A 22,806-nucleotide genomic window follows, 5' to 3' on the forward strand; every position below is an offset into this window, starting at 1 on the left:
AGGAATGTGTGATGGGATTCCTCAAATGAGGGAAAAGGGGGAGCAGAGAAAAAAATATATGAAGGAATAATGGTCAAAATTTTTCCAAATTTAATGAAATCTGGAAACCCAGATCCAAGAATCTGAATGAATCCCCAAGCACAAAGAGAGTCTCAAAAATTTTGGAAGGATTCAAGTCATACAACATATTTTCTCATGCTATCGTGGAATTAAACTAAAATTCAAAGAGAGCAAGAACTCTGGAAAATCTACAAATATTTGGAAAATAAAGGACAATTCTCAGTAACACATGGATCAAGAAAAAACTAAGGGAGAAATTAGAAAGTATTTGAACTGAATGAAAATGAGAACACTGCATATCAAAATTTGTGTGATAAAAAACAATTTGCATGCTGCCAGTAAGGGTAATTTATAGCACTGAACTATATTAGAAAGAGGAGAAAGGTCTCAAATCAGTGATTTCAGGTTTCACTTTAAGAAAATAGAAAAAGGAGAGTACATGCAACCCAAATTAAGCATAAGAAGGGAAATGCAGAATAGAAATAAAATGCAGAGTAGAAATCAATGAACTGGAAAAAAATTTGACAAAAATCAAAACAACCAAAGTCTAGTTTTTTAAGAAGGTCCATAAAAGTGATAAACCATTAACCAGACTGATCAGGATGAAACAATTTAAGACACATGAATATTGTTAGGATAGAGAGAGGGGACATCAATATGGATTCTGTGGATATTAAAAGAATATTAAGGTAATATTGTGAACAATAAGTTTGACAAGATGAAATGGACAAATTCCTTGAGAGACACAAACTTTCAAACTCATGCAAGAAGAAATCGATAGTCTGAATAGCCCTATAGCTATTAAGTAAATTGAATTATAGTTAAATACCTTCCTATGAAGAAAACTGCAAGTAGATGGCTTTACTGGTGAATTCTACTGTTTTATAGGAGGAAATAACATGAATTCTGCAGAAACTCTTCCAGATTAATAAAGAGGAGGGAGCATTTCCCCAACTCATTCTGTGAAGCCAGCATCACCATGATCCCAAAACCAGACACGGATGTTAGAAAAAAGAAAACTTTAGGTTGATACCTTTTTGAATTGGTACACAATTCTTTTTTAACAATTTAGCAAATTGAACCCAAAAATATATTAAAGAGATCATGACCAAGTGTAATTTATCCTGGAAAGCAAGGTTAGTTTAACATTTGAGATCAATCGATGTAAGTCACATGTTAACAGACTAAAAAAGAAAAACCATATCACGTCAGTGGACACAGAAAAAGTATTTGACAGAATCCGATCTCATTATGAAAGATACAAGTTTAAAGTATATCGTTTGGGGACAAATTCGTGGTAAAATTATAAAGAAAAGCAAGAGAATTATGAATTGCAAAATTCAGGATGTGGTTGCTGCTGAGTAAGGAGGGAAAGGAATGCGATTGGAAGGGAACACCCACAAGGCCTCAAAGGTAAAATAGTATTCTTTTCTTAAACTGACTGGTTGATGCACAGTGTTGACTTTATCGTTGTCCTTTATACCTTACACATGTTATAAATATGGTTTAATGCTTCGATATTTAAGAAAAGCAGTTCTAAAAGCTAGTGGGGTTTTTTGTTGTTTTATTCGGAAATTGTCATATAACAGATAGACATTTATTTACTCTCCTTACAGCGTTGGAAATTCAGAACATTTGCATATTGAAAGGAGTGGCCTCTGTACCAAGTATTCCAATTTTTTCAGAAATGTAATGTGATATTTTCTGTAAACAGAATGAACTACTCTTTCAGGTGTCAGTGCCATGTGAAGAACAACGTGAGATTAGTGCCAGCAAACTGAAAAAATAAATACATAGGGACTAATACCCCAGTGGTCAGTTGTATATAGCTCAATTATTGGAGAAAGACAACAAAATGTAACTATAGCAATCATATTTTTTTCTATAGTTTACTACTCACAATATAAGTGGATTTCTATTTATTCCAAACAGTTCTGCCGTGTTTTGGTCTTTGTTTAGACTCTCCCAGAGTCAGACTCCAATCACCTTCTCCTTCACCTTGTTTGACAGGATCTTGTCTGCGAATTGCACCACAAGAATCTGACTAGGTTTATACACGTTTGTGTTACAAGATTCATATAACCATATGTACACCACAATGGACATATGTCTCATTCGTTAGTCTAGAACCCTTTGCTGAATGGATGTATCCAAACTGTTTCTTCCTTTCTTTACTCTTATATATATTGCATTCACCCACTCAGCAAACATTAATGAATATTTAAGAAGTGCTAGGCATGATTCCAGGCTATCAAGGAAAAACAAGACACATCCCCTCCTCAAGGTGCTCATAGTTTAATGTGAAACAGACCTATACACAAATAATGGAGATATTGACACATTATTCAGTCTGTAAACTCAGCCTGGAGTTCTGGAGAAGATGACTTTCAGAAGATGACATTTGAAGGGCGTCTTAAAGCATGCTTGCCAAGCAGGAGAATGGATGAATTTTCATTATGATTCAGAAGGAACTGCATGTACTGGTTGTATATGGTACAGGTGCATGAAGTTGCATGGCCTGGACAAAAGCATACTTTTGATGTGCTGGAGTGCAGAGGACCAAGCAGAGGTGGTGGCATGTGAAGGACGATCATAAGCCATTTTTGAACACCTGCTTCTGCTAGGTTCCATAATAAGTTTTTACATCCTGTAAATTGTCTCATACTCTGAGGTGGGGGTCAATATCTACATTTTACAAATAAGTTCGGTAAACTTGAAAAAGACTAATTAGCCCATGGTCACACGTGGAATTGGTGTCACAATCCAGGTCCCTTTATGTCAAAGTTGGAGCTCTGCCTCCCTCCCTGCTCCTCCCTTGCCATGACTGACACAGTGTCGCAGGTGCTGAAAGTGGTTCCTGCTCCTCCCAGATCCATTGGTTCGAGTTCTCAGTCACCAGAAACCTTTATTATTATTGCAAACCCTCAAATCTGTCTGACCTTCTGCTATATTCCTAAAGCTTATCTTTCCTCCTTTATTTTACTATTTATTACATTATATTAAATATATTATGTGTTTGTATCTCTTCATTAGACCCCGGGGTTGAATACCTCATTCTTTTGAGAAAGATAATGTTTATTGAAGGGATTACAAATAAATGCATTAATGAAATTATGAAGAAATGATTTGATTTTTCCAATACTCTTTATGAAGTAATGACGATAGTATAAGAACATATAAAAAATACTGGATTTTCCTAACGTTAGGTTTAAGCTCTCCTAAGATTCGTGGAGAAAGAAAGGGAATTTTAAAGAGAACACTGAAAAGTTGTGAACAGCTGACTAGCCGGATAGTGATGAGGGAGCGGGCCCCTCATGCTGGTCCTGTGGTATCCTGGCTGGGAGATGCCCTGCAAGAGTGGAAGGAAACTTCAGCTGCTGAGTTCTGATTAGCTCCCCATCAGAGCAGCAATACATTCAGGAAGGAGCAAGGTGCTTCGGGGGTAAGCTTGCTAAGAGAGATGGTGAGAGAAGCGTTTGCCTCCTTATCTTGTACTAATTCCCTAAGTCCTTTTGTCAGCAAAAGGCTTGTTTTTGGTTTTTTGTTTTCAAGAGATGGAAGAATTTTTCAACACATAAAAATTCATAGCGCTGATATTCAAAAAGTCTCCCTAAAGGGAAACAGTAGGCCACGTAGTCACTGACATCAGAAAGCACTATAAATTAATGCAGGAATAGTTCATGGTTGCTAAGGAGGAAACAATTTGCAACTTGAAACAGGTTTGCATTCCTTAAACATTCTGGAATTCAATCAGTGGCACAGAAATTGATCTGCTCAAAAAGAAGAAAAGTGGTTCTTAATATTGGCAACTACATCAGTTTTGGTGTTGTTGTTCTGAAAGGACGACTCTTGGAAAGAAGTTTATTAACCATTAAGGAATTACTTGATACTTAGTTTCCTAGCAAACTATCCGAAGAGAAGTATTTATGACCTCATTAGAAGAGAGATCTTTATTGTGCCAAACATCATCTTCAAAACTGCAGTCTCTATTATGTCGAAGATGTGGAAGTCAAAAATTAAATGAAATAGAGCAATCTGTGTAGAAGACAAGCATCGCATCATATACTCAAGCACAGCTTTGCATCAAAGTATCTCAATATGAAGTAGTGGGAATCTGAACCCATTTGCATGTTCCCCATTCCTGACACAGTGTTGGCATTCTCAAAAAGAATAACTGTAGCTGATGGCAATCTTCATCTGAAGGCATTTGTGCATGTTAGCAATATACCATCTTCTGTCAGTGTAAGAAGAGCATATGGAGCCCATTAACTCGCCGAATCTGCCACTGTTCTGCAAATTTTTATTAAGCCAGTGCAGTCCTAATAGTCACTTATGTTATAGGATGCGTATCAAATGCTATCAATAAGCGAGGGGATTGTTTTTCCCCCAGCAAAAATGCATTTGAAGTGTATAAGAAGGCTTGACAAAAGAATAAAACACTTTAAGTGATCACTGTATTCATAAACATGTATCCTACCGGGAAGCCAGTATATTAAAGTATTGTGTGCACTCTAATGTTTGCCACTAATATGTTCTTAGAATGCCATGTTTTTCAAGATTTCCACCCCATATTTTCTTTATTTATGGTTTCTCTGAATTCTGTCAATGAACCTGGTTGAAATTAAGTCAAAAGATACAATGTGTTTATCCATGCTTTTTAAAAAGGTGCCATCAGAATTGAGCAGTTCTATTTAGCGTCAAAGCTCCTCAACGACACTAACTGGAACCACAGGCCAACGGGCCGCTGTTTTCCCCAGCAAGGCTTCCTAAACCGGAGGATGCACCAGGGAATAAACAAACATCCAGATGCCACAGTGTCCTCCTTATGAAGCACCTTCCCTTAATTAAATCAAATAGTGGCCATCAATCTCGAGTCGAATGCCAGGAAGCATGAGCTTAGTATAGAAATCCCATTATCTAAATAAATTCAGAGAAGTCTCCAGAGGGGCAAGTCCACAGTGCCTTCTAAGTATTTAATAATCACAACAAAAATGTCTACGAATTTCAGCTCCAGAAGGGCTCAACATTTCATTGATACCTCTGCAATTACTGTAATATCCCTTTAAAGTAATCAAGAGCGGGTAGTACCAGCCCTTGGTTAAAACTGAAGAATAAGAAAGGGAACATGATAGACTCTGCAAACTTATTTTAAAAAAAGAAAACAATATGTCATCGGAACCAGAACAAGAAACTTTGGCTCCTGCTCCATCAATACTCTCTGATGTGATGCTTTTGGTACCCTACCATTCTAGAATGGAAGACTTTTCCCACGCCAGGCTCACTCATTTGTCAACGTCTTGTAAATAAGCTCTTTGTTTAAAATGACATACCTGTCATATTCATATTGCTACTGTTCCAATCCCTGTGCTATCTAAATATTACACAGTGAGACAACTAGACTTAAGCTCCAGCCCCAAGAGATAACTTTGTACTAGCTCTAAGATAATATGAGTTATAAAGGAAGTTGAGTATTAATTATAACACTTGTCATTTTAAAAAAAAAGCCTTGGTGGTATGTGTAATTTTACCTCATTTTCTCATTTGCTGCTGTTATTTAAATCTCTTCCCAGCACTAAGCATATGCATAAAAGATGATTGTTCCCAGTTTAACCTTTTAAATAAAATGTATTCTATTAATTAAGGCACTATAGTTCCCTCTCTTTTCTATTATGTGTATTCATTTATCTTCTGTCCTAAAGATAGACATCTGTGTCAGTGAATATTTTGGAGAAAGACCCCTAATTTTTATGCCTATCACCCATTTGGATTTTCTGCACTGTTTTTTGAAACAGTTTATGTTGGTGTTCTAAAGAATTTCAAATTGTCAATTAAAGTAATGATGAATATTCCTACTAAAAATAATAGACAGTATTCAGCCAAAGATTTAAGAAGTTGCCACGTTTTAACCTAATATGGCTGGGGAATTTTGAGTACTTAAATTGGCCTAGATTTAATGGGATAACTTGTCTGTTAAAAAACCAAGTAACAAAACCCTACCTTTGTACGAATCCCTTTCTTCAGAATAACCACTCATCATAAGATCACATAGTCTGAATACGGTGTCCCTTTGGCCTTTCTTCCACTACGGGATGAACTAGGAGCCAGGTAAACTGGGAGGTGAATCGTGCTGTGGGTGTTGGACTATCCATGAAATAACGATCGAAAGCATCCTGTGCCCTGCCTGAAACGTAGTGTGCTCTCAGTTACTTCCCCCTCTGTTCCCTTATAATCCCAGGCAAGGCAACTCATAAACACCCCACCATCATCAAATTCACCGCCTTGACCACCCTCACGGTTTCCATTTGTCAAAAGTTTTCGTTTATTGAGAAATATATATCTGCCGCTGTGCTAAGTTCTTTTGTACATTTTTTTTCATTTAGTTCTCAAACTCCCTGTGTAGTGTTTTTATGTCACTTTTCATGTGGGGAAACTGAGGATGAAAAGAACTTTGTGACTTGCCTGACAAAGCTGAGATTCAACCTACATCTATCTCGTTATTAGCGATCATGTTTTTCTGCCTTTCTGTTTAGTTTCTCATTAATGATGATGATAATAGCTCATATTTATTAAGCACTTACTATAGGATCTTCTGAGTGCTTTGCATCAACTTACACATATAGCTTCACTGCAAACCTGTGGGATAAATAATATTATCCTCATTTTCTATATAATGAGATTGAGGCACAGAAAGTTAAAATAAATGCATGTAACTAGTAAGTTTCCAAGTCAGGATTTTAATTCCAACCGATGATTTCTCATCTGTGAAATGGGGATGAATATTTTAGCTTGAACCCGTTAGAACTGTAGATTTCTGAACGTGTTAAACAAAATTATAGCTAACACTTGTTAACATTGGTCACCACAGAAAGATTTCTATTAATAACATATAGTCAAATAAGAAGGATAATAGTTTTCTAATATGTAATTGTTTGTCAAACGTTTTCTTATATTTAATTTGTGGTACTGATGACTCAAAAAATCTGGCATCTCTTCTATCACTCATCACAAGTGTGGGAGAGTGGTTAAAGTGCCAGGGTTACTTCTAGCTCCTCCACTGATGAGGTGGGCCTCGGTGTCTTTATCTGTAAAGTCAGGGTAATAATGATACCCATCCTCCTAGGTTATTGTAAAGATTAAATGAATTCTCAGATATAAAGTGTGCAGGGCAGAACCTGTGTATTACAGGTACTCAATAAGTATTAGCTACAGGCATTATTATTAGTATTATTAACACCATCGTTTTTCATCATTGTTTTCTATTTATACTGTAGATTCTACTATCAGTTTCTTTTAGACCTTGGAAAGACAGAATTTGGCCCATAATTGGAGCCTGATAAGTGCAGACTGCCATCTCCAACTGGAAATAAGAAGAAAAGTCTAACAAGATTTTTAAGCAGTCGATACCAGGAAAATCACAGATATGTAGTGCTTTTTTCTAGAAAATAAAGAAACAGCATAGGAAGGGAGGGTTAGGTGAGAGTGGGAAGATCTATGAACAGTACGTGGGTCAGTGAAACATGACTGACTGCTGTCGGCGGAGGAGGAGGGGCGTAGCACTGGGACCAACCTAGTGTGAAGGGATGGAAGAGGTCCTCCTTGTTCGCAAAGTCCCCTCACTTGCTTCAACCCCTGGGCACCAGAGTGTTATAGACTAACATAGACAGCGGCACATGGTGAGTGTTAACAGCTGTTGTTGAAGATTGAGGTGATAATCCATGCAGAGATGCTTAAGGATTGAGAATGTTGCATCTGTGTTCACGAGGGATATTGGTTAATAGTTGTCATCTGGTGTCTTTGCCTAATATTAGTATCAGGTTAATACCAGCCTCATACAATGAGTTGGGAAATTTTCTGAAAGATTTTGTGTAGTACTGGTATTATTTCATCCTTAAATATTTGGGAGAATTCACCAGTAAAGGTGTATGGGTCTAGAACTTTCTTTATGGGGAAGTTTCAACTACAAATTCATTTATTAAAAAGTAACTATAGGGCTATTTAGATTATCAATTTCTCCCTGTATAAAGTTTGGTAATTTGTATCTTTCAAAAAATGTAGCCATTTCATCAGAACTGTGTTAATGTAGGGTTAATTTTTTCCCCCCACTGCTGAAGCAAGGCCCTTCTTCATATTCTAACTGATGCCCCTGAATTGTGACATTTTTACTCTGGCTGCTGGGAATAGGCACTCTTCCCTACCCTGTGTGAACTTTGGACGCTGTTCCCTTTTCCACTTTTGGGTGGTTTTTCCCAGGTCTTGGGTAGTTTCCTCACATCCATGTGACCATCAGTATTCAACGAAATACACGAGGGGACCCTTTGCAGATCTCAGGAAGAATTCTGTGTAGCTCTCTCCTCCCCGGTTCTCTCCCCTACAAGCTCCGTCTGCCTTGCCTTCCCTGACATCCAGCTCCATGTCCTCGAGCTCCATGTCACTGGGCTCTGCCCGAGTTCTCCTGCTTGCACTGCCGCCTGGAAACTTTCTCCAGACAGTACGCTGGGTAATTGTAGGATTCACCTCCTGTCTTTTCCATCTGCTAGGAGTCACTGGCCTTTGTTGCCTGATGTCTGATCTTTTGAATGCCATTGTTTCATGTTTCGTCTATTTTTTAAAATGTTTTTGGGATGTATTGTAAATCTGTTCCCTTTTGCTGCATTTTGACCAGATATAGAAATCCACTCCTTGAATATTGAATGTGTAAATTGCTCTTGTGCCCAAAGAGTTTTATTATATATTATACATCTCTGCGTCCTTAAGTTTAGTTTCTCCTTTTGCAGACATGGAAACAACAATCCAGTTAAAAGAACTGGAAGTATTGAAAATTAAAAGAAAATGAAATTATATTCACAGAAGACCTAATTAACGTATATTTCTTTATAGTTGTCTTTAAAATATCTACTAATAGAAATCAGGTGGCCCAGGTAGGCTGGGTGAAAAATTTTCTCAAATCTTTGCCAGTAAAAGATTTAACTTATTATGAATCTGTATTAATTTATTGTTCAAAAATGGCTGATTTACAAGCAGTTCTGATCTTTGTCTATTTTATTTCTTCTCAGTGCCTGATGAAAGCAAAGTTCATTCATTGGCTGGACACAGATCGGGTAAGACATTCCCTGTAGCTGACTTTATATTCTCCTTCCTGGAAATCACTGGCTGTGTTTGAGTAGCAGTTGGAGCCTGTTTCCATCCACTAGTCACTGAAAGGCTTGCTAATTAATACATGAGATGTCTCTGACTTCCACAAAGATGAATTATTGCTTGGCTGTGTATCTGGTGGCATAATGTATGCTGACTCAAAATGTTTGAGAGGAAAGAATAAATGTTTCCAAAAAAATAATTATAAAACTGAAAGTCTTAAACCTGTATGCCAGCTGAACACTTAGAACAACAAAAAAATTATAAAGAAAACCCAAGAAAGTTGGAAATTCTTTCCCATGATGATTTTCACATTAAAGTGGCAAGACAGTATGTTCCAGAATAAGAAAAATGTGGTCATTTCTTTCTCCTCAAAAAAGAGTAGTCTTTTTGCCCATCACCAACGGGGATTGTGCCCAAGATGACAGTATTGCCTTTCTTTAGACTCCTCAACAAGCTCCCTAGAGGTTCTTTAGGAAGTGCACAGGGATCTCCAAGGCTCTGCTGGGTCTTTCTCAATTGTATGGGAGATGCCTTCAGGTCTAAAATCCAAGCTCTCCTCCGGGTGGCCTGCCTTCTACCCTTTCACATTTCCTTCACCATCATTCAGTCACATGAATTGAAAACACTTAAAGCCATTAAGCTCATAAATGTGCAGTAATCCATTTCTTTTAGGGGTGTATTATTTGGGGGGAAAATATCCATTGTACTCTTAGAATTGCCACTCCAAACAACAGAAGGGTTACGATGTGCTGGCATCCCTCCATTTTTGATATAAAAGAAGTCTTCACCATCCCCAGGCATCTCCTGCGTGGGTGTGCCAATTACGTTTCAGCGGTAAGTGGCCTTGATGCCTCATTACCTCCATCACGTTCAGGGCAAGATTCTAAGTTTCTTACTTTTCTTCTGTCTCCAGATTCTCTAGTGATAATAGAGAAGGGCTGGGTCACAGCTCTTAGATTGTTTCTCTTCTGCTCCTCCTAACAAAGAGCCTAAGAGGTTAGATCACGGGGAAGGACAGATTTCTGTGGGAGTGTAAGTGCCACCTGCTGCTCGTCCCATCCTCCTCATCCGTTAAATTCTCTACTGCTGGAAATATTTTTAGGAGCCTGAGAAGAGAGGTCTCATGACCAAGGAACCCCAAAGATAGAGTATATTATTTTCATCTTAAATGCATGGTACTGCTGGTAGGTAGTTCTCTCACAGGTAGTAACACTTAAAGATTAAAGCCTTTTTACATACTGGAATAGGCTTCAAGGTAAAAAGTGGAAACGTTCTTAAGATTGTTCAGCAATCTGGTTTGTGAAAATAACCAAATCATAAATTTTCTGGCTTTTTCTAGGAAATCAAGTCTTATTCTTATCTTACTTCATTTCCAAGCAAATTACTATTAGCCAGTAACTAAAAATTATTGTCACTGTTTCTAAATGAGAACATTGTTATCTTAGTATATTGCTATAATATGTTATATAGTGTAAAATAAAAATATTCATTTTTTTAATTAATTGTCTAAGTACAAAAATTGAAATAATCTTCCAAATTAATACAAAAATGCCACAAATGGCATAGTTTAAAAGCTGCCAGTCAGTTAATTGTAAGGTTCACATGGCAGCTTTACTTTAGCTGGTTGAGAGGTAGTGCCAATGTTCTTTATATCACATGAACCACTGTTTAAATACATCAGACATTTTAAAGAAGATTTTGGTTACTAATGTACTGATATTACAATGTTCTCTATTCTTATATTTTAAGTATTTTATATCATATCACAATGTCTTTGAGTTTTTCATTGGCCATTCATGAAACCAGAGCAAATGCTAAAAAACAATCAGAAACTTGATAACTTTGGAGCAAAAGTAGCATGCAGTAAGACACAATGAAGAAGGCTAAGCAGGCCCCTAAAATTGCACAGTCTGGAGTTGAGTTAAACGAGAGCTCCTGTAAAACATTAGCAACAGTTCTGAGAAAATACAAAGCACCATTCAAGAAAAACATGCTACTAAGATTATAAATTTATGTGCTCCAAGAAGATGCCCTCCCCATTTTTTATATTTATTTCTTTTGGAAAATTAAGCTAGAATTGTAATGGTCCTCAGCAACTCATCCCTCAAATAAAATGCAATCCCTTATGTGTACTGCATTTTTGTAGAGGAGTTTCTTATTGGGCTTCGGTGGTGCTGGTGCTGGTGATGATGATGGTGGGATGATGATGATGATGATGGTGGTGGTAGTGGTGGTGGTGGTGGTGATGGTGGTGATGATGATGATGGTGGTGGTGGTAGTGACAGTGATGGTGGTGCTAGTGGTGGTGGTGGTGATGGTGGGATGATGATGATGATGATGGTGGTGGTGGTGGTGGTGGTGATAGTGATGGTGATGGTGATGATGGTGGCGGTGGTGGTGGTGATGGTGGGATGATGATAATGATGATGATGATGGTGGTGGTGGTGGTGATGATGATGGTGGTGGTGATGGTGATGGTGGGATGATGATGATGATGATGATGATGATGGTGGTGGTGGTGGTGGTGATGGTGGGATGATGATGATGATGGTGGTGGTGGTGGTGATGGTGGGATGATGATAATGATGATGATGGTGGTGGTGGTGGTGGTAGTGATGTGGTAGAGGATTAAGATCCTTTTGATTCTGGCAACCTCTTTCCGTTACAAAATCATTTTAAAAATTCACCTAGTATATAACTGTAATCTCAATCTGCTACAGTCTCTGACCACCAAGCAGGTTACTGGTTTGGATTTTAACTTGCAATATTCTGTGTTCATACTTTTCTCACCAACGTTAAAGGGATCCTCAGCTTCTTTTTGTTTCACCTTTCCTTTCCTCAAATCCTTTCTCCAGAATATTTAGGTAAAAAAGTGATATCTCTTTTGCTAAGAAGAAAGAGTATCTCCGTGTCTCTTTTTAATTATAGAAATGTGGGCAGCTTTCATACTATCCAAGACCATCAGGAAGTTAAATTAAATTGTATGTGCTGACCTAAATCTATCATCCATCCTCTTATTCAGGATGATATTCAACATTTTAATAAATTCATCTGCGTTAAAATTTCTTCTGAGTCAGCTACTTAGCGTGTAAGAGCCATTTCGTGCCAAGTTCCATCTGTTGGTCTGGCTTGGGTACCTCCCAAATTTGTGACAATATTTTTGGCACCTTTCCTTGGCTTAATCTTTAAATGGTTGATTCCTCAGAGCTCAGATCAAATCAAAGGCCCAGGTGAGATAAATCTTTCCAACATTTTTGGCCCAAAATGTGGTGTTCCCTCACCCCATCTGGAATCAATCCAGTATTCCTGAGACTTCTCTAACAGCCTACCTCAGGGCAGCGCTTCCCCAGCAGGGCATTGCATCGCATCCTTTGGCAAGGAAGAGGGCAGGATGATTCTCCTGTTTGTGATCTGGTAGGGTCCTCCTCCGTGGATGAGAGGTATTAATATCTACGGAATGGCAAGATCTACGTGGAGAAGTTAGGAGCAAAATGCCTTTTGTCTGGTTCCTTTAAGAAAAATTACAAGCAACAGAGCCTTGAAAAACCAAAAAGGTGTCTTTTACCTCTTTCCCTAACTGTCTTACTAATTGAATTCTGACAAAATTCAAATCCTAGCAATGCGGCAGCGGTGGGGTGGGGGGGAAGTTCAGCAAAATGTGTATTTTAAACAATAAAACCTTTTTTAAAAAGACATATTCTGAGGGAACATTAGAATCCAGAGAAAATTGCATCAAATTTGGCATAGCTTCTTTTATTTTTTAAATTATACTTTAATTTTGGCAACACTTAGACTCTAAGACTGTGTCTGAGAAGTAATCCTTTCTCTTTTTTTGCTGCATACTGAGCTGACACCTAAACCATCAGTTTAATGCTCCTCTGCATTCAGACAGAAAGGACTTATAAATTTTACTTTTTTTACTGTGTCTTCATTTTTTGTTGTTTTGATTTACCACTTGGAGCTGTTTTAATATATATTGACTGTCCACAGAGATCTTTGCTGATCCAGCTCTTTAAGATGATGCAGTACTGAAGAAAGCCGATGAGTCCTTTTTATGAGCTCTGACATATTAATTAGCAAAATGGACTAAAAAGCTTTCCTATTTCTATTTTAATTTCTTATATTCTCAAACACCTGTCTATATAGCTGTAAAACAGGCAAGTCTGTAAAAGTAATGGTTGGCAGTAAGTCCAGACCTTTTCTGAGATAAGTTTATCAATTAATGAGTGAGTACTCATTAACAATCTAGGGGGATACCTCTCTATGAGCTGCCTTGCAGCCACTAAGGATGTTGGTATTTTAACTCATTTTATGGAGGGAGAAGCTGAAGCTCAGGGCATTTGAGTACTTGGTCTCTCATCTGGTAACTAGTGAGGTTAGGTTATGAGCCCAGGTATTGTGTGGTAGAGCATATGCTTTTGACCATTTCATTTTCCACCAGCTTGTGCCTAACTAACACCTCACAGTCTCGGGAACTGAGATGAACATAGGAGTCAGACATAGTTCTAGTTGGAAGACATGACACCACAGGATATCCCATAAATCCTTACCTACCTTTCGTAACCTCAGCCAGCCAAACAAGGAAGGCAGTCGGTATAATTTCTCTGTCCGACTACTGTAGTTCAGAGAGCGCGAGAGGACCATGTGATTTGATCCTTCTTGCCTTTGTTTCCCTGCATGCGTTTATGCATGTATATGTTTATATGAATGTGTGGGCCAGGCGAAGAGATGGATGAGAGACAAAATATGCATGTGCTGTGCATGTGTTATGTATAAATTATAGTAAATGTGCATGTGATGTGTATCCTTACGGCAAAGGCCAAGTTTAATATGCAAGTTGCGAACTTGCAGACCTTATATTCTGTTCTAAATGCATTGTGTATAGACTTCCAATCTAGAATGTTCAAATGTAGCTGAAAAATCTCTAGATCTTTCCAAAGGAATAGAACTCTTAAAAATATAGGGTGATCAGATAGTCACTTTAATTCAAGAGCAATGAGTTATTAAGCGGCATTTCATGAATTTTGTTGTCTCAGTATCCCATACTTTAATAAAATATCTAAGTTAAAATATGCGTCTAAAATTTGGAACACCAACCATGGTCATTTTTCATGAGTCTTCTAATTGGATTGCTGGTTTTTGTGACTTTTTTTTTTTTTTTAAAGATTTTATTATTTCCTTTTTCTCCCCAAAGCCCCCCGGTATATAGTTGTATATTCTTCGTTGTGGGTTCTTCTAGTTGTGGCATGTGGGACGCTGCCTCAGCGTGGTCTGATGAGCAGTGCCATGTCTGCGCCCAGGATTCGAACCAACGAAACACTGGGATGCCTGCAGCGGAGCGCGCGAACTTAACCACTCGGCCATGGGGCCAGCCCTGGTTTTTGTGACTTTTTATTGTCACTGTTAATGAGGAACTAAAATCTTGGAGTTAGCAGGTAGTGGACTCCTCATCAGTTGGTTAAGGTAACACTGCGTGGTTATCTATTTGGATAAACATCTTCTTTGGGTACTTTCTAAGCTCTTATCATTTGTTATGTTGGATAATTATAGCTTTAGACACAAGAAATGTATATGTTTGCCACAATCTCCAGCTTTGATTGCTGTTTCCATGGGATTCAGAATGTTATCATAAAAAAGTTAGCAATATGTCTAGGATTCTTCCTATACAAACTCGACCATGAAGCAACCCAGGTATTTCCTATGTTGTAAAAGGTTGCTGAATACTCTGGTCTCTAAAACTCAATGAATTAAATTGAATCAGAAACAAATGTATCAGTCTTTTTAGAAATGAGATAATATTCTTTGCTACTCAAATATGGTGATGGTGTGTGCGTCTCTGAATTTCATAAGTTAATAGAGACTACAATGTTTTTTAGATACCAAATTGCAAAATTAATTATTTCAGTTCTACTCATGTTCATTAAATGGCTACTCTGTGACAAGTGTTGTTTTAAGTGTTGTGTCGTGTTAGGCGAGAGATACAAAGCAACATCAGACATGATCTCTGCCTTAGAAAAAGTGTTTGTTGAGTGGTAGAGGACAAATACACACAAATGCCTATTTAAATATTGGTTTGGTCCCTTCATGCTAAAGAGCGCAGTGCAGAAATCTCACAGAGGAAACATTGCTTGATTCTGCTTGGAACTGAAAGGTGGCTGTTATGTTTCAGAAAAGAAATGCTTCCATAGCAGGATCTGAAAGATAAATAGAAGTTTGAGAACCAGAAAAGGTCAATGAGCTAACACATTTCATGCATGTGGAAAATTATGAAAACAGGAAGCACCATGGTGTATACCAGGAGCAATAAGCAGTTCTGTGTGGCGTGGGTGCAAAGGGGAGAGGGATGAGATACCAGGTTGAGCAATAGGCAGGATTAGACCATGTGGACTCCTACCAAACAGAAAAACCTGAGTTTTATCCTACAGGCTCACAGAATCCAAGCCGACCAAAGGAGGGAGCAGTCAGTTTTACATTCCAGTAATTTCACTCTGGTGGTTGTGGGGATTTGGAGGGACAAAAAATAAGCAAGGAGCACAGTTAAGAGAGCATTGCCATAGTCCAGGTGAGAGATGACGGAGGCATAAACTGAAGTGATTAGCAATGGGAATGGAAGGAAAATAAGGAAATATTTAGGAAATAAAGCCTCGAACTTGTTTTGTTTTTTAATTAAACTTAGTGCGTAAGTGAGGAAGAAGATCCAGTGTGATTCTCAGTGTATCAGTCAGCTATTGCCACAACTGTGCTGCATAATAAAACCAACAGTAGCACTGCTTTCTTGACCATGTGTCTTCACATGGGCTGGGATGTGCTGATCTCAGAAGTGCTTGGCTGGGCTTAGCTCCAACCTCCCGTTCAGGGCCAGGTGTTCTGCATACATGTACTGTTTTCCTTGGACAAGTGGTTTCCTGAGGACAAGAGGTTTCCTGAAGTGTGGCAGGATGGCAGGAGCTGTGAAGGAGTAGAGATTTTCTATGGGAGTAGAGGACCCACAGTACTTGAAAGTGGAAATTAGAAACAAGGAGGACATTGAGCCCTAGGCTGACCTGCAGGATATGAGTGAGAAGGAACAGCTTCAAGTGAGAGGACTGCAGGGAAGCAGAATTCTTAGTGGAGAATTTCAGCTAAGGCCCAAAGGCAGGGGAATTTTCAGAGAAGAGGTTGAAAGTGAACTGCATTTTGTCACCCATGGGAGGATGGTGGGGACTCAAGAAGGCAGAGTGGAGGAGTCTAGAGAAAAGGCTTGGGCGAGTTTAGACCCAGTGGTGGCCTGGATGAATTATTTCTTGTAAAGAGATCCTGTCTCTGAAGGATGAGTGATGAAGAATTTCCCAAAGGGAATGGTCCCCAGGTTACAGAAGGTTTGAGAAGATGTCTGATTTTCACTAGGTTTGGAAATTGAGAGATGGCCATTAGTAATCACTTCAGCTGGAGTGAGTTTCAGTAGACAGGAGAACAGGAACAAAACGAAGTGGCATGAGGAATGGAGGTGGAAACAAACGTAGATGATCTTTCCAGAAGCTTTATGTTAAGAGAAAGAAGAGAGATGTATATAGAGAAGCTGTCTTTGTTCTGTGCTATTAATGAGAAACACTGGACTGTGTTTGTAGGCTGAGAGGAAAAAGACCTTTGTGAGAGAATGAAGAAATAGGAAACAGGAAATTGTTAGAGGGATAGGATGAAGAGTGTGGTTTTATAGAAATTAGCCTTGAAGAGGTGGGCCAGGACTGCGGATAAAGTGGTGGGGTTGCCTTAGATAAATTTGTAGGTGGAGGGAGTGAGAAATTAAAGATGTAAGTGGTCTCAGTTTACTTGATGATGTCGAAGTCTGCGTATAATGGCATTATAGGGTTGACCAATAGGCTAGCCAAGGAAATAAGAAACATTATAAATTAAAGGTTACCCAGGTTGGGATATGTTTAATCATTGAAGCAAAATTGGATGGGAAACTATGAAAAAATATATTTACTTCCCACACACACACATGCTCACTAAAGTCAAGGATTGAGTGACAGATGAGCTACAGTAATGCACACTACAGTCAAGGGCTGGGTGACAGGTGAGCTACAGCCATGCACACTACAGTCAAGGGCTGGGTGACAGGTGAGCTACAGCCACGCACACTGCAGTCAAGGGCTGGGTGACAGGTGGGCTACAGCCATGCACACTGCAGTCAAGGGCTGGGTCACAGGTGAGCTACAGTCACGCACACTGCAGTCAAGGGCTGGGTGACAGGTGAGCTACAGCCACGCACACTGCAGTCAAGGGCTGGGTCACAGGTGAGCTACAGCCATGCACACTGCAGTCAAGGGCTGGGTCACAGGTGAGCTACAGCCATGCACACTGCAGTCAAGGGCTGGGTCACAGGTGAGCTACAGTGCTTCCCTGAACTGAAATTTTATCTCTTGCAATTGTATTTTCAGTTCTCTATTTGTGGTGGAATTATAGGATGTTAGGACTAAATGGAGCATTATATATCTCTAGTATAACCAACTTAGTTTAAAGAGTAGATCGAGGCCTGGAGAGGGAAAGTCACCCCCCACCAAAGGCCCCGCTGGTCAGAGACAGAACCGAGGCTCAGGTCTGTGGACTTCTATTCCTGCAATCTCTTGCTTTGTGAATTCAAATGTCATTGCTACCAGTTTTGCCTGAATTAATAACCTAAACTATCATTAAAATCCTCAAAATTTCTCCAAACCCAGCATGGATAACAAAAAGATGGAGTAATTTGGCACAGCACTAGACATTCTTCCTCTAAGTTTCTCCCATTATAACCCACCAGAACTGAATAAGCTTCTATATAGAAAAAGTCCATATTTTTTTACAGTTTATAGTTACTATTCATTATACTTTTCCCTTTTCTTATGGTGTTCTATTTCTTTATCCTGTAAATATAAACATGAAAAATTATTTTATTCTGAGCTCCAATGGACATATGTTTATGTGGTATATTTTAGTACATATTTTACCCTATATCCTTATATATTGATTATTTACATTACAAAATTCTCAATAACAAAATTCTTTTTTATCCTTTCTGTCTCATTATTCAGAATTTGACAGAGTATCTTTGGAGATAAAATTTACTAGGCTTAAGTGTGCATTGATTTAGACAATTTATAGTTTCTAAAATTCTTTGAATTGTTTGAACAAGTGAAAAATAATTTTACAAAGAGAAGAGTGTATTTCTATGTATGTCAAATTCTTCAAATGTGGTTGAACTCTCAAACTTCACCGTCCGTGAGGAACACGTGTCTCGTACATTTGGGAAACAGTGGTTCGGAACTGACAATTCTGATAGTGTTTCTAAATGCCAGAATGAATATTCACAGTAAAAAATGCTCTTAATTGATTACATGATGGTTGATAAATACAAAGCGAATGTTTGACCTCAAAACTTCACTAAAGTGTGAGCTCTCTGGACCCAACTTCGGACTGGCTCTGCCACTGGGGAGAACCCTCAGGAGGAGTCACAGAAAACAGTGAGACACGTAAGTTAAACAGTGCGCTATGGGGCTGGCCCCGTGGCCGAGCGGTTAAGTTCGCCCGCTCCGCTGCAGGCGGACCAGTGTTTCGTTAGTTCGAATCCTGGGCGCGGACATGGCACTGCTCATCAGACCACGCTGAGGCAGCGTCCCACATGCCACAACTAGAAGAACCCACAACGAAGAATACACAACTATGTACCGGGGGGCTTTGGGGAGAAAAAGGAAAAAATAAAATCTTAAAAAAAAAATAAATAAATAAAAAAAAAATAAAAAGTGCGCTATGATGCCACCAGCCATCAGAATATTACTGTATGAATTTGGATGCACCGTGGTAAAAACAAGTCACATTCTCACAAACATAGTACCTATAACTTTAACCTACAACATGAGTATCAGCTCTGTCCTCTTCATTTATATTTAGCTTTAGGATTTCTTCAGTAAGCTTTTTGCGGTGAAACTATTTCAATAAATCACTGGACTCTACCTCCTAGCTTTGAAGAGTAGCAGCCCCTTATGAAGAGCAGAGTTGGGAAGAGCTGGAAGCCTCTTCATTTCCCGTCTAATTATTTTAGAAAAGTTTACACCAAGACCTAGACTTTAAAATCACTCTTCTAAGGAAAATATTTTCTGGGTAAATTTGTTGTGGATAAAAATCTGAGACATTCTGGTTCCAGTGACCCTGAGAGGTTGTAAGTTCCCTGCTTGCAAGACCTTTTATTTTCAACTTCTTGGAAAATCCAGTCTGCCACTGTTAACTGAATGGCTATTTGGCGGTTGCAGCAATGGTTTTAATTCTTAAGTTTTTTCAGATAAAAATGAGCCAGTGCCTATATTGGAAGGACAAGTTTAAAATTCAGCCTAGGAAACCTGAAGGTGAGGTCTCACATAATAGACTACCCAATCTATGGTGAATGATATAAAATACGTCAAAGCCTCAATGTTGTTTTAAATATCTGATAAAGGTGTAGTATTGCCAGCTAATGATGAGAAATACTTAGAATATATCGGCTTTGGTAATGACTGTATTCCTTTATGTTTGGTAAGGTTTGTGTATCTGCGTGTATACACACGAGTTTCTTAAATGAATACTGTTTTGCAGGGGGAAAGGGAAGCATTAAAAAACACATGTATTTCAAGAAGGGTACCTCCTACTTAAGAAACACTCACCTGTTCCTGTGTTTAGGCTCCATCAACACTCGGGACGAATTTCAGTATCCTCCATCACCTTGTCCTGCCCTGCCTTCCAGCCTTGTCTCTTGTCACCATCACCCTCCACGCCACCCCATCAGCCTCATGGCACCTGTTCCCATCTGAGAGCTCCTCCCTGGCTGCCCACGTCTCGCTCTGTCACATCTCGGAACCCCAGCTGAGCTCTGTGAAGGCCCACCTCTCTGAGAAACCCCTCGGGCAGCAGTCTTCTCTGGTACCTAGCCTGCTTTCACTTCAGGTCTCTCTGGGCTCTGTTTTCATACTTTTTAACTTCTCTCACCCTTTCATGCCCAGAACTGCCAGCCTCCAGATGCTCCTCAGGCTGTTTTTCACTCTCCTTCCATCAGCAGTCATGGCTCCCTCACACGTTGATGATCCCAACGCCCCCTTTTCTCTCACCCAGGCAGGACCACTCGGTCATCTCCTGCACAAACGGGGAGGAACCAGCGGTAACTCACTTATTAAACCAATATTTATTGAACCCTACCACACGCCATCAGGTACTCCAAAGACAGAGTTGTTAGAATGTGGAGCCTCCCCTGAAGGTGCTCATAGCTTAGTAGCAGCTACAGGAATGCAAATAGTGAAAATTCCAAGTGCTTTATACAAATGCAAAGACAGAGAAAGTAGCAGGGGTGACCTTCGCTGAGAGGAAGAAGATTGAGGCTGGGGGTCCAAGGGGCTCGACTTCTTCTACCGTATTGAAATTTTTACATTGAGACGATGTTTATGTACCAATTGGGTAATGAACAATTTATAGATAAAAAACATTTCTAAACATTGTGAAACGTTGTGTGCTAAATCTAATAATAGAAATGTTGCAAAAGGGGAGGATTTAGCATGAGGACTAGTGTGCACAGAAGCAGCACAGGAAAAGGAATAGTTTCTGGGAAGGAGATGAGGGGCTGAATCCCTGAGTCACGCTGGGAACCTATTTAGGGCCCAAAAGTATTTCCGGGAGAAGGGAATGGAGAGAGGCTTAGCCCTCATTTGTGGGTTACTGGAAAAAGTGCCAATGAAAACCATATTTAGGGAATTTTAACCCCCTGTCAATTCTGCTGTCCTGGATGGAGGAGCTTAGTCCTTGTAATTTATTCAGTGAAGCACCCACACGATGCCATCTATAAAAAAGTTCTTTTTTAGAAGTTCATGAAGCCAAACTTTGTCCCATAAAAGCAAAATTATAATAAGAGAACTAATGATGAATATGTAAAAACTGAAGAACAAACTTAAAGCAACCTAGATTACTTCTCCTTGCTAAAATAAGCAAATGCAAATTTGGTCCCGCGTGATTGATAATTAGGAACCACACACCCACACAGGACAACTTACAAATTCCACCTCATCAAAATAGAACAAAGCCATTCAAAGTTACCTTTTGAACAAAAATCCTTTTATTAGCCAATCAGTTAAAAAAAAAAAAAAAGGCGCATGATTTTTTAAACCAGGCAAACCACAACTGCAAAAAAAGAGGGGGGGGGAACAAAGCAGATAATTGTGTAAAATATCATGCTATGCCATCAGGGAGTTGTTCGAGGTGTTTAGCGCTCTTGATGTCGAGCAGCTGACAGGCTTTTTACTTGCTATGCTCACAGGCTCAGAGAAGATGCTGCCATGGGTTAGTGTAGTGATATAGTGGTCCAGCAGCTACTTTAAGTGATTTCTATGGGCAAACACTTTTTATTTTTAAAAAAAGATGTATCTATATTAATGTGTATTAGTAAAGTACTATTTTTCCATGTATAGTAGTGCTATGTGTTTTTTTGTCTTTTGTTTTTTGCGTGTGCGTGTGAGGAAGATTGGCCCTGAGCTGACATCTGTTGCCAATCTTCCTCTTTTTGCTTGAGGAAGATTGTCGCTGAGCTAACATCTGTGCCAGTCTTCCTCTGTTTTATGTGGGATGCCGCCAACATGTGACTTGACAAGCAGTGCTGGGTCTGCACCCAGGATCTGAACCTGTGAACCCTGGGCTGCCAAAGTAGAGCATGTGAACTTAACCACCACGCCGCTGGGCCGGCCTTGACTTTCACCTTTCTTTACCTATCACGTTAATCCAGCAGGAAGTCAGGTTGGTCTCGTGGGAATACATCCCAAAGCTTTACTTCCACCCTTGCCAAGCCACCGTGACCTCCTGCCCTTGGGAGCCCCCTAGCTGAACCCTCATCTTCCACACACTCTGCAGTTCCCTGCTCCTCACAGGAGCCAAAACATCTGTGGGAAACATGAGTTAACTCATGTCCCTCAGATGCTTAAAATCCTCCCATGGCTTCCCCTGATTCATACAAAATAATCCAGATTTCTTACCATGATCCCCAAGGCCCAGCCTCATCTGCCTTCCCTGCCTCGCTGACCTCATCCCCACTGCTTCCTCCTCCTCCTTCGGGCACCTGGCCCGTGCTGCCTGCTTCTATCTCTTGAACAGCCCAGCTTGTTCTCTTTTCAGGCCCTTTGCACATGCATTCCCTCTGCTCAAAATGGTCTCCCTCCACTTGATGTGGCTAATTCCTTCGGATTCAGTTCTCAGGTCAAATGTTCTTTCTTCAAAGGTATCCCTGACACCCCATCTAAAATAGACAAAATAAGTCAGCTTCTATCACTTACTCTGTTTATTTCCTGATAGCACTTACCACAGTCTGGAGTAAGACAGCGTGTGTGGGTTTAACCTGCTGTCTCTCTCCTCCACCTCCAGAATGTGAGGCCACGAGGGCAGAGACCTTGGACCCCCGTCCAAGGGCGTGCCTGGCACAGAGCAGCATCCTTACTCAGGATTTGCTAAGTCTTTTTCTTGTATGTCTTTTGCATATTGTTATTTTCAAACGTTCCAGGTCGTTATGCTTTATGTGCATGTCTTGTCCTAACAAATAGCCAGATTTTGTTTTTATGTTCAGTCTGACAGTCTGAATTGTAAGAGGGAGTT

At 39.5% G+C, this 22,806-nt stretch overlaps 1 protein-coding gene across 8 annotated transcripts in view; it reads left to right on the forward strand.

Moving 5' to 3' along the window:
• PARD3B (par-3 family cell polarity regulator beta) overlaps positions 1-22,806 on the forward strand; it is a 908,373-nt gene that overhangs the window by 575,659 nt on the left and 309,908 nt on the right. For all 8 annotated transcript variants that reach the window (XM_014836393.3, XM_070508440.1, XM_014836394.3 and 5 more), the window contains one exon: positions 9,114-9,158. In XM_014836393.3, coding sequence (XP_014691879.3) covers positions 9,114-9,158 — 45 coding nt within the window. The remainder of the gene's footprint in view (positions 1-9,113; positions 9,159-22,806) is intronic.

The sequence above is a fragment of the Equus asinus genome, chromosome 4 (genome assembly GCF_041296235.1).
Source record: "Equus asinus isolate D_3611 breed Donkey chromosome 4, EquAss-T2T_v2, whole genome shotgun sequence".
NCBI classification, from domain to species: Eukaryota; Metazoa; Chordata; class Mammalia; order Perissodactyla; family Equidae; genus Equus; species Equus asinus.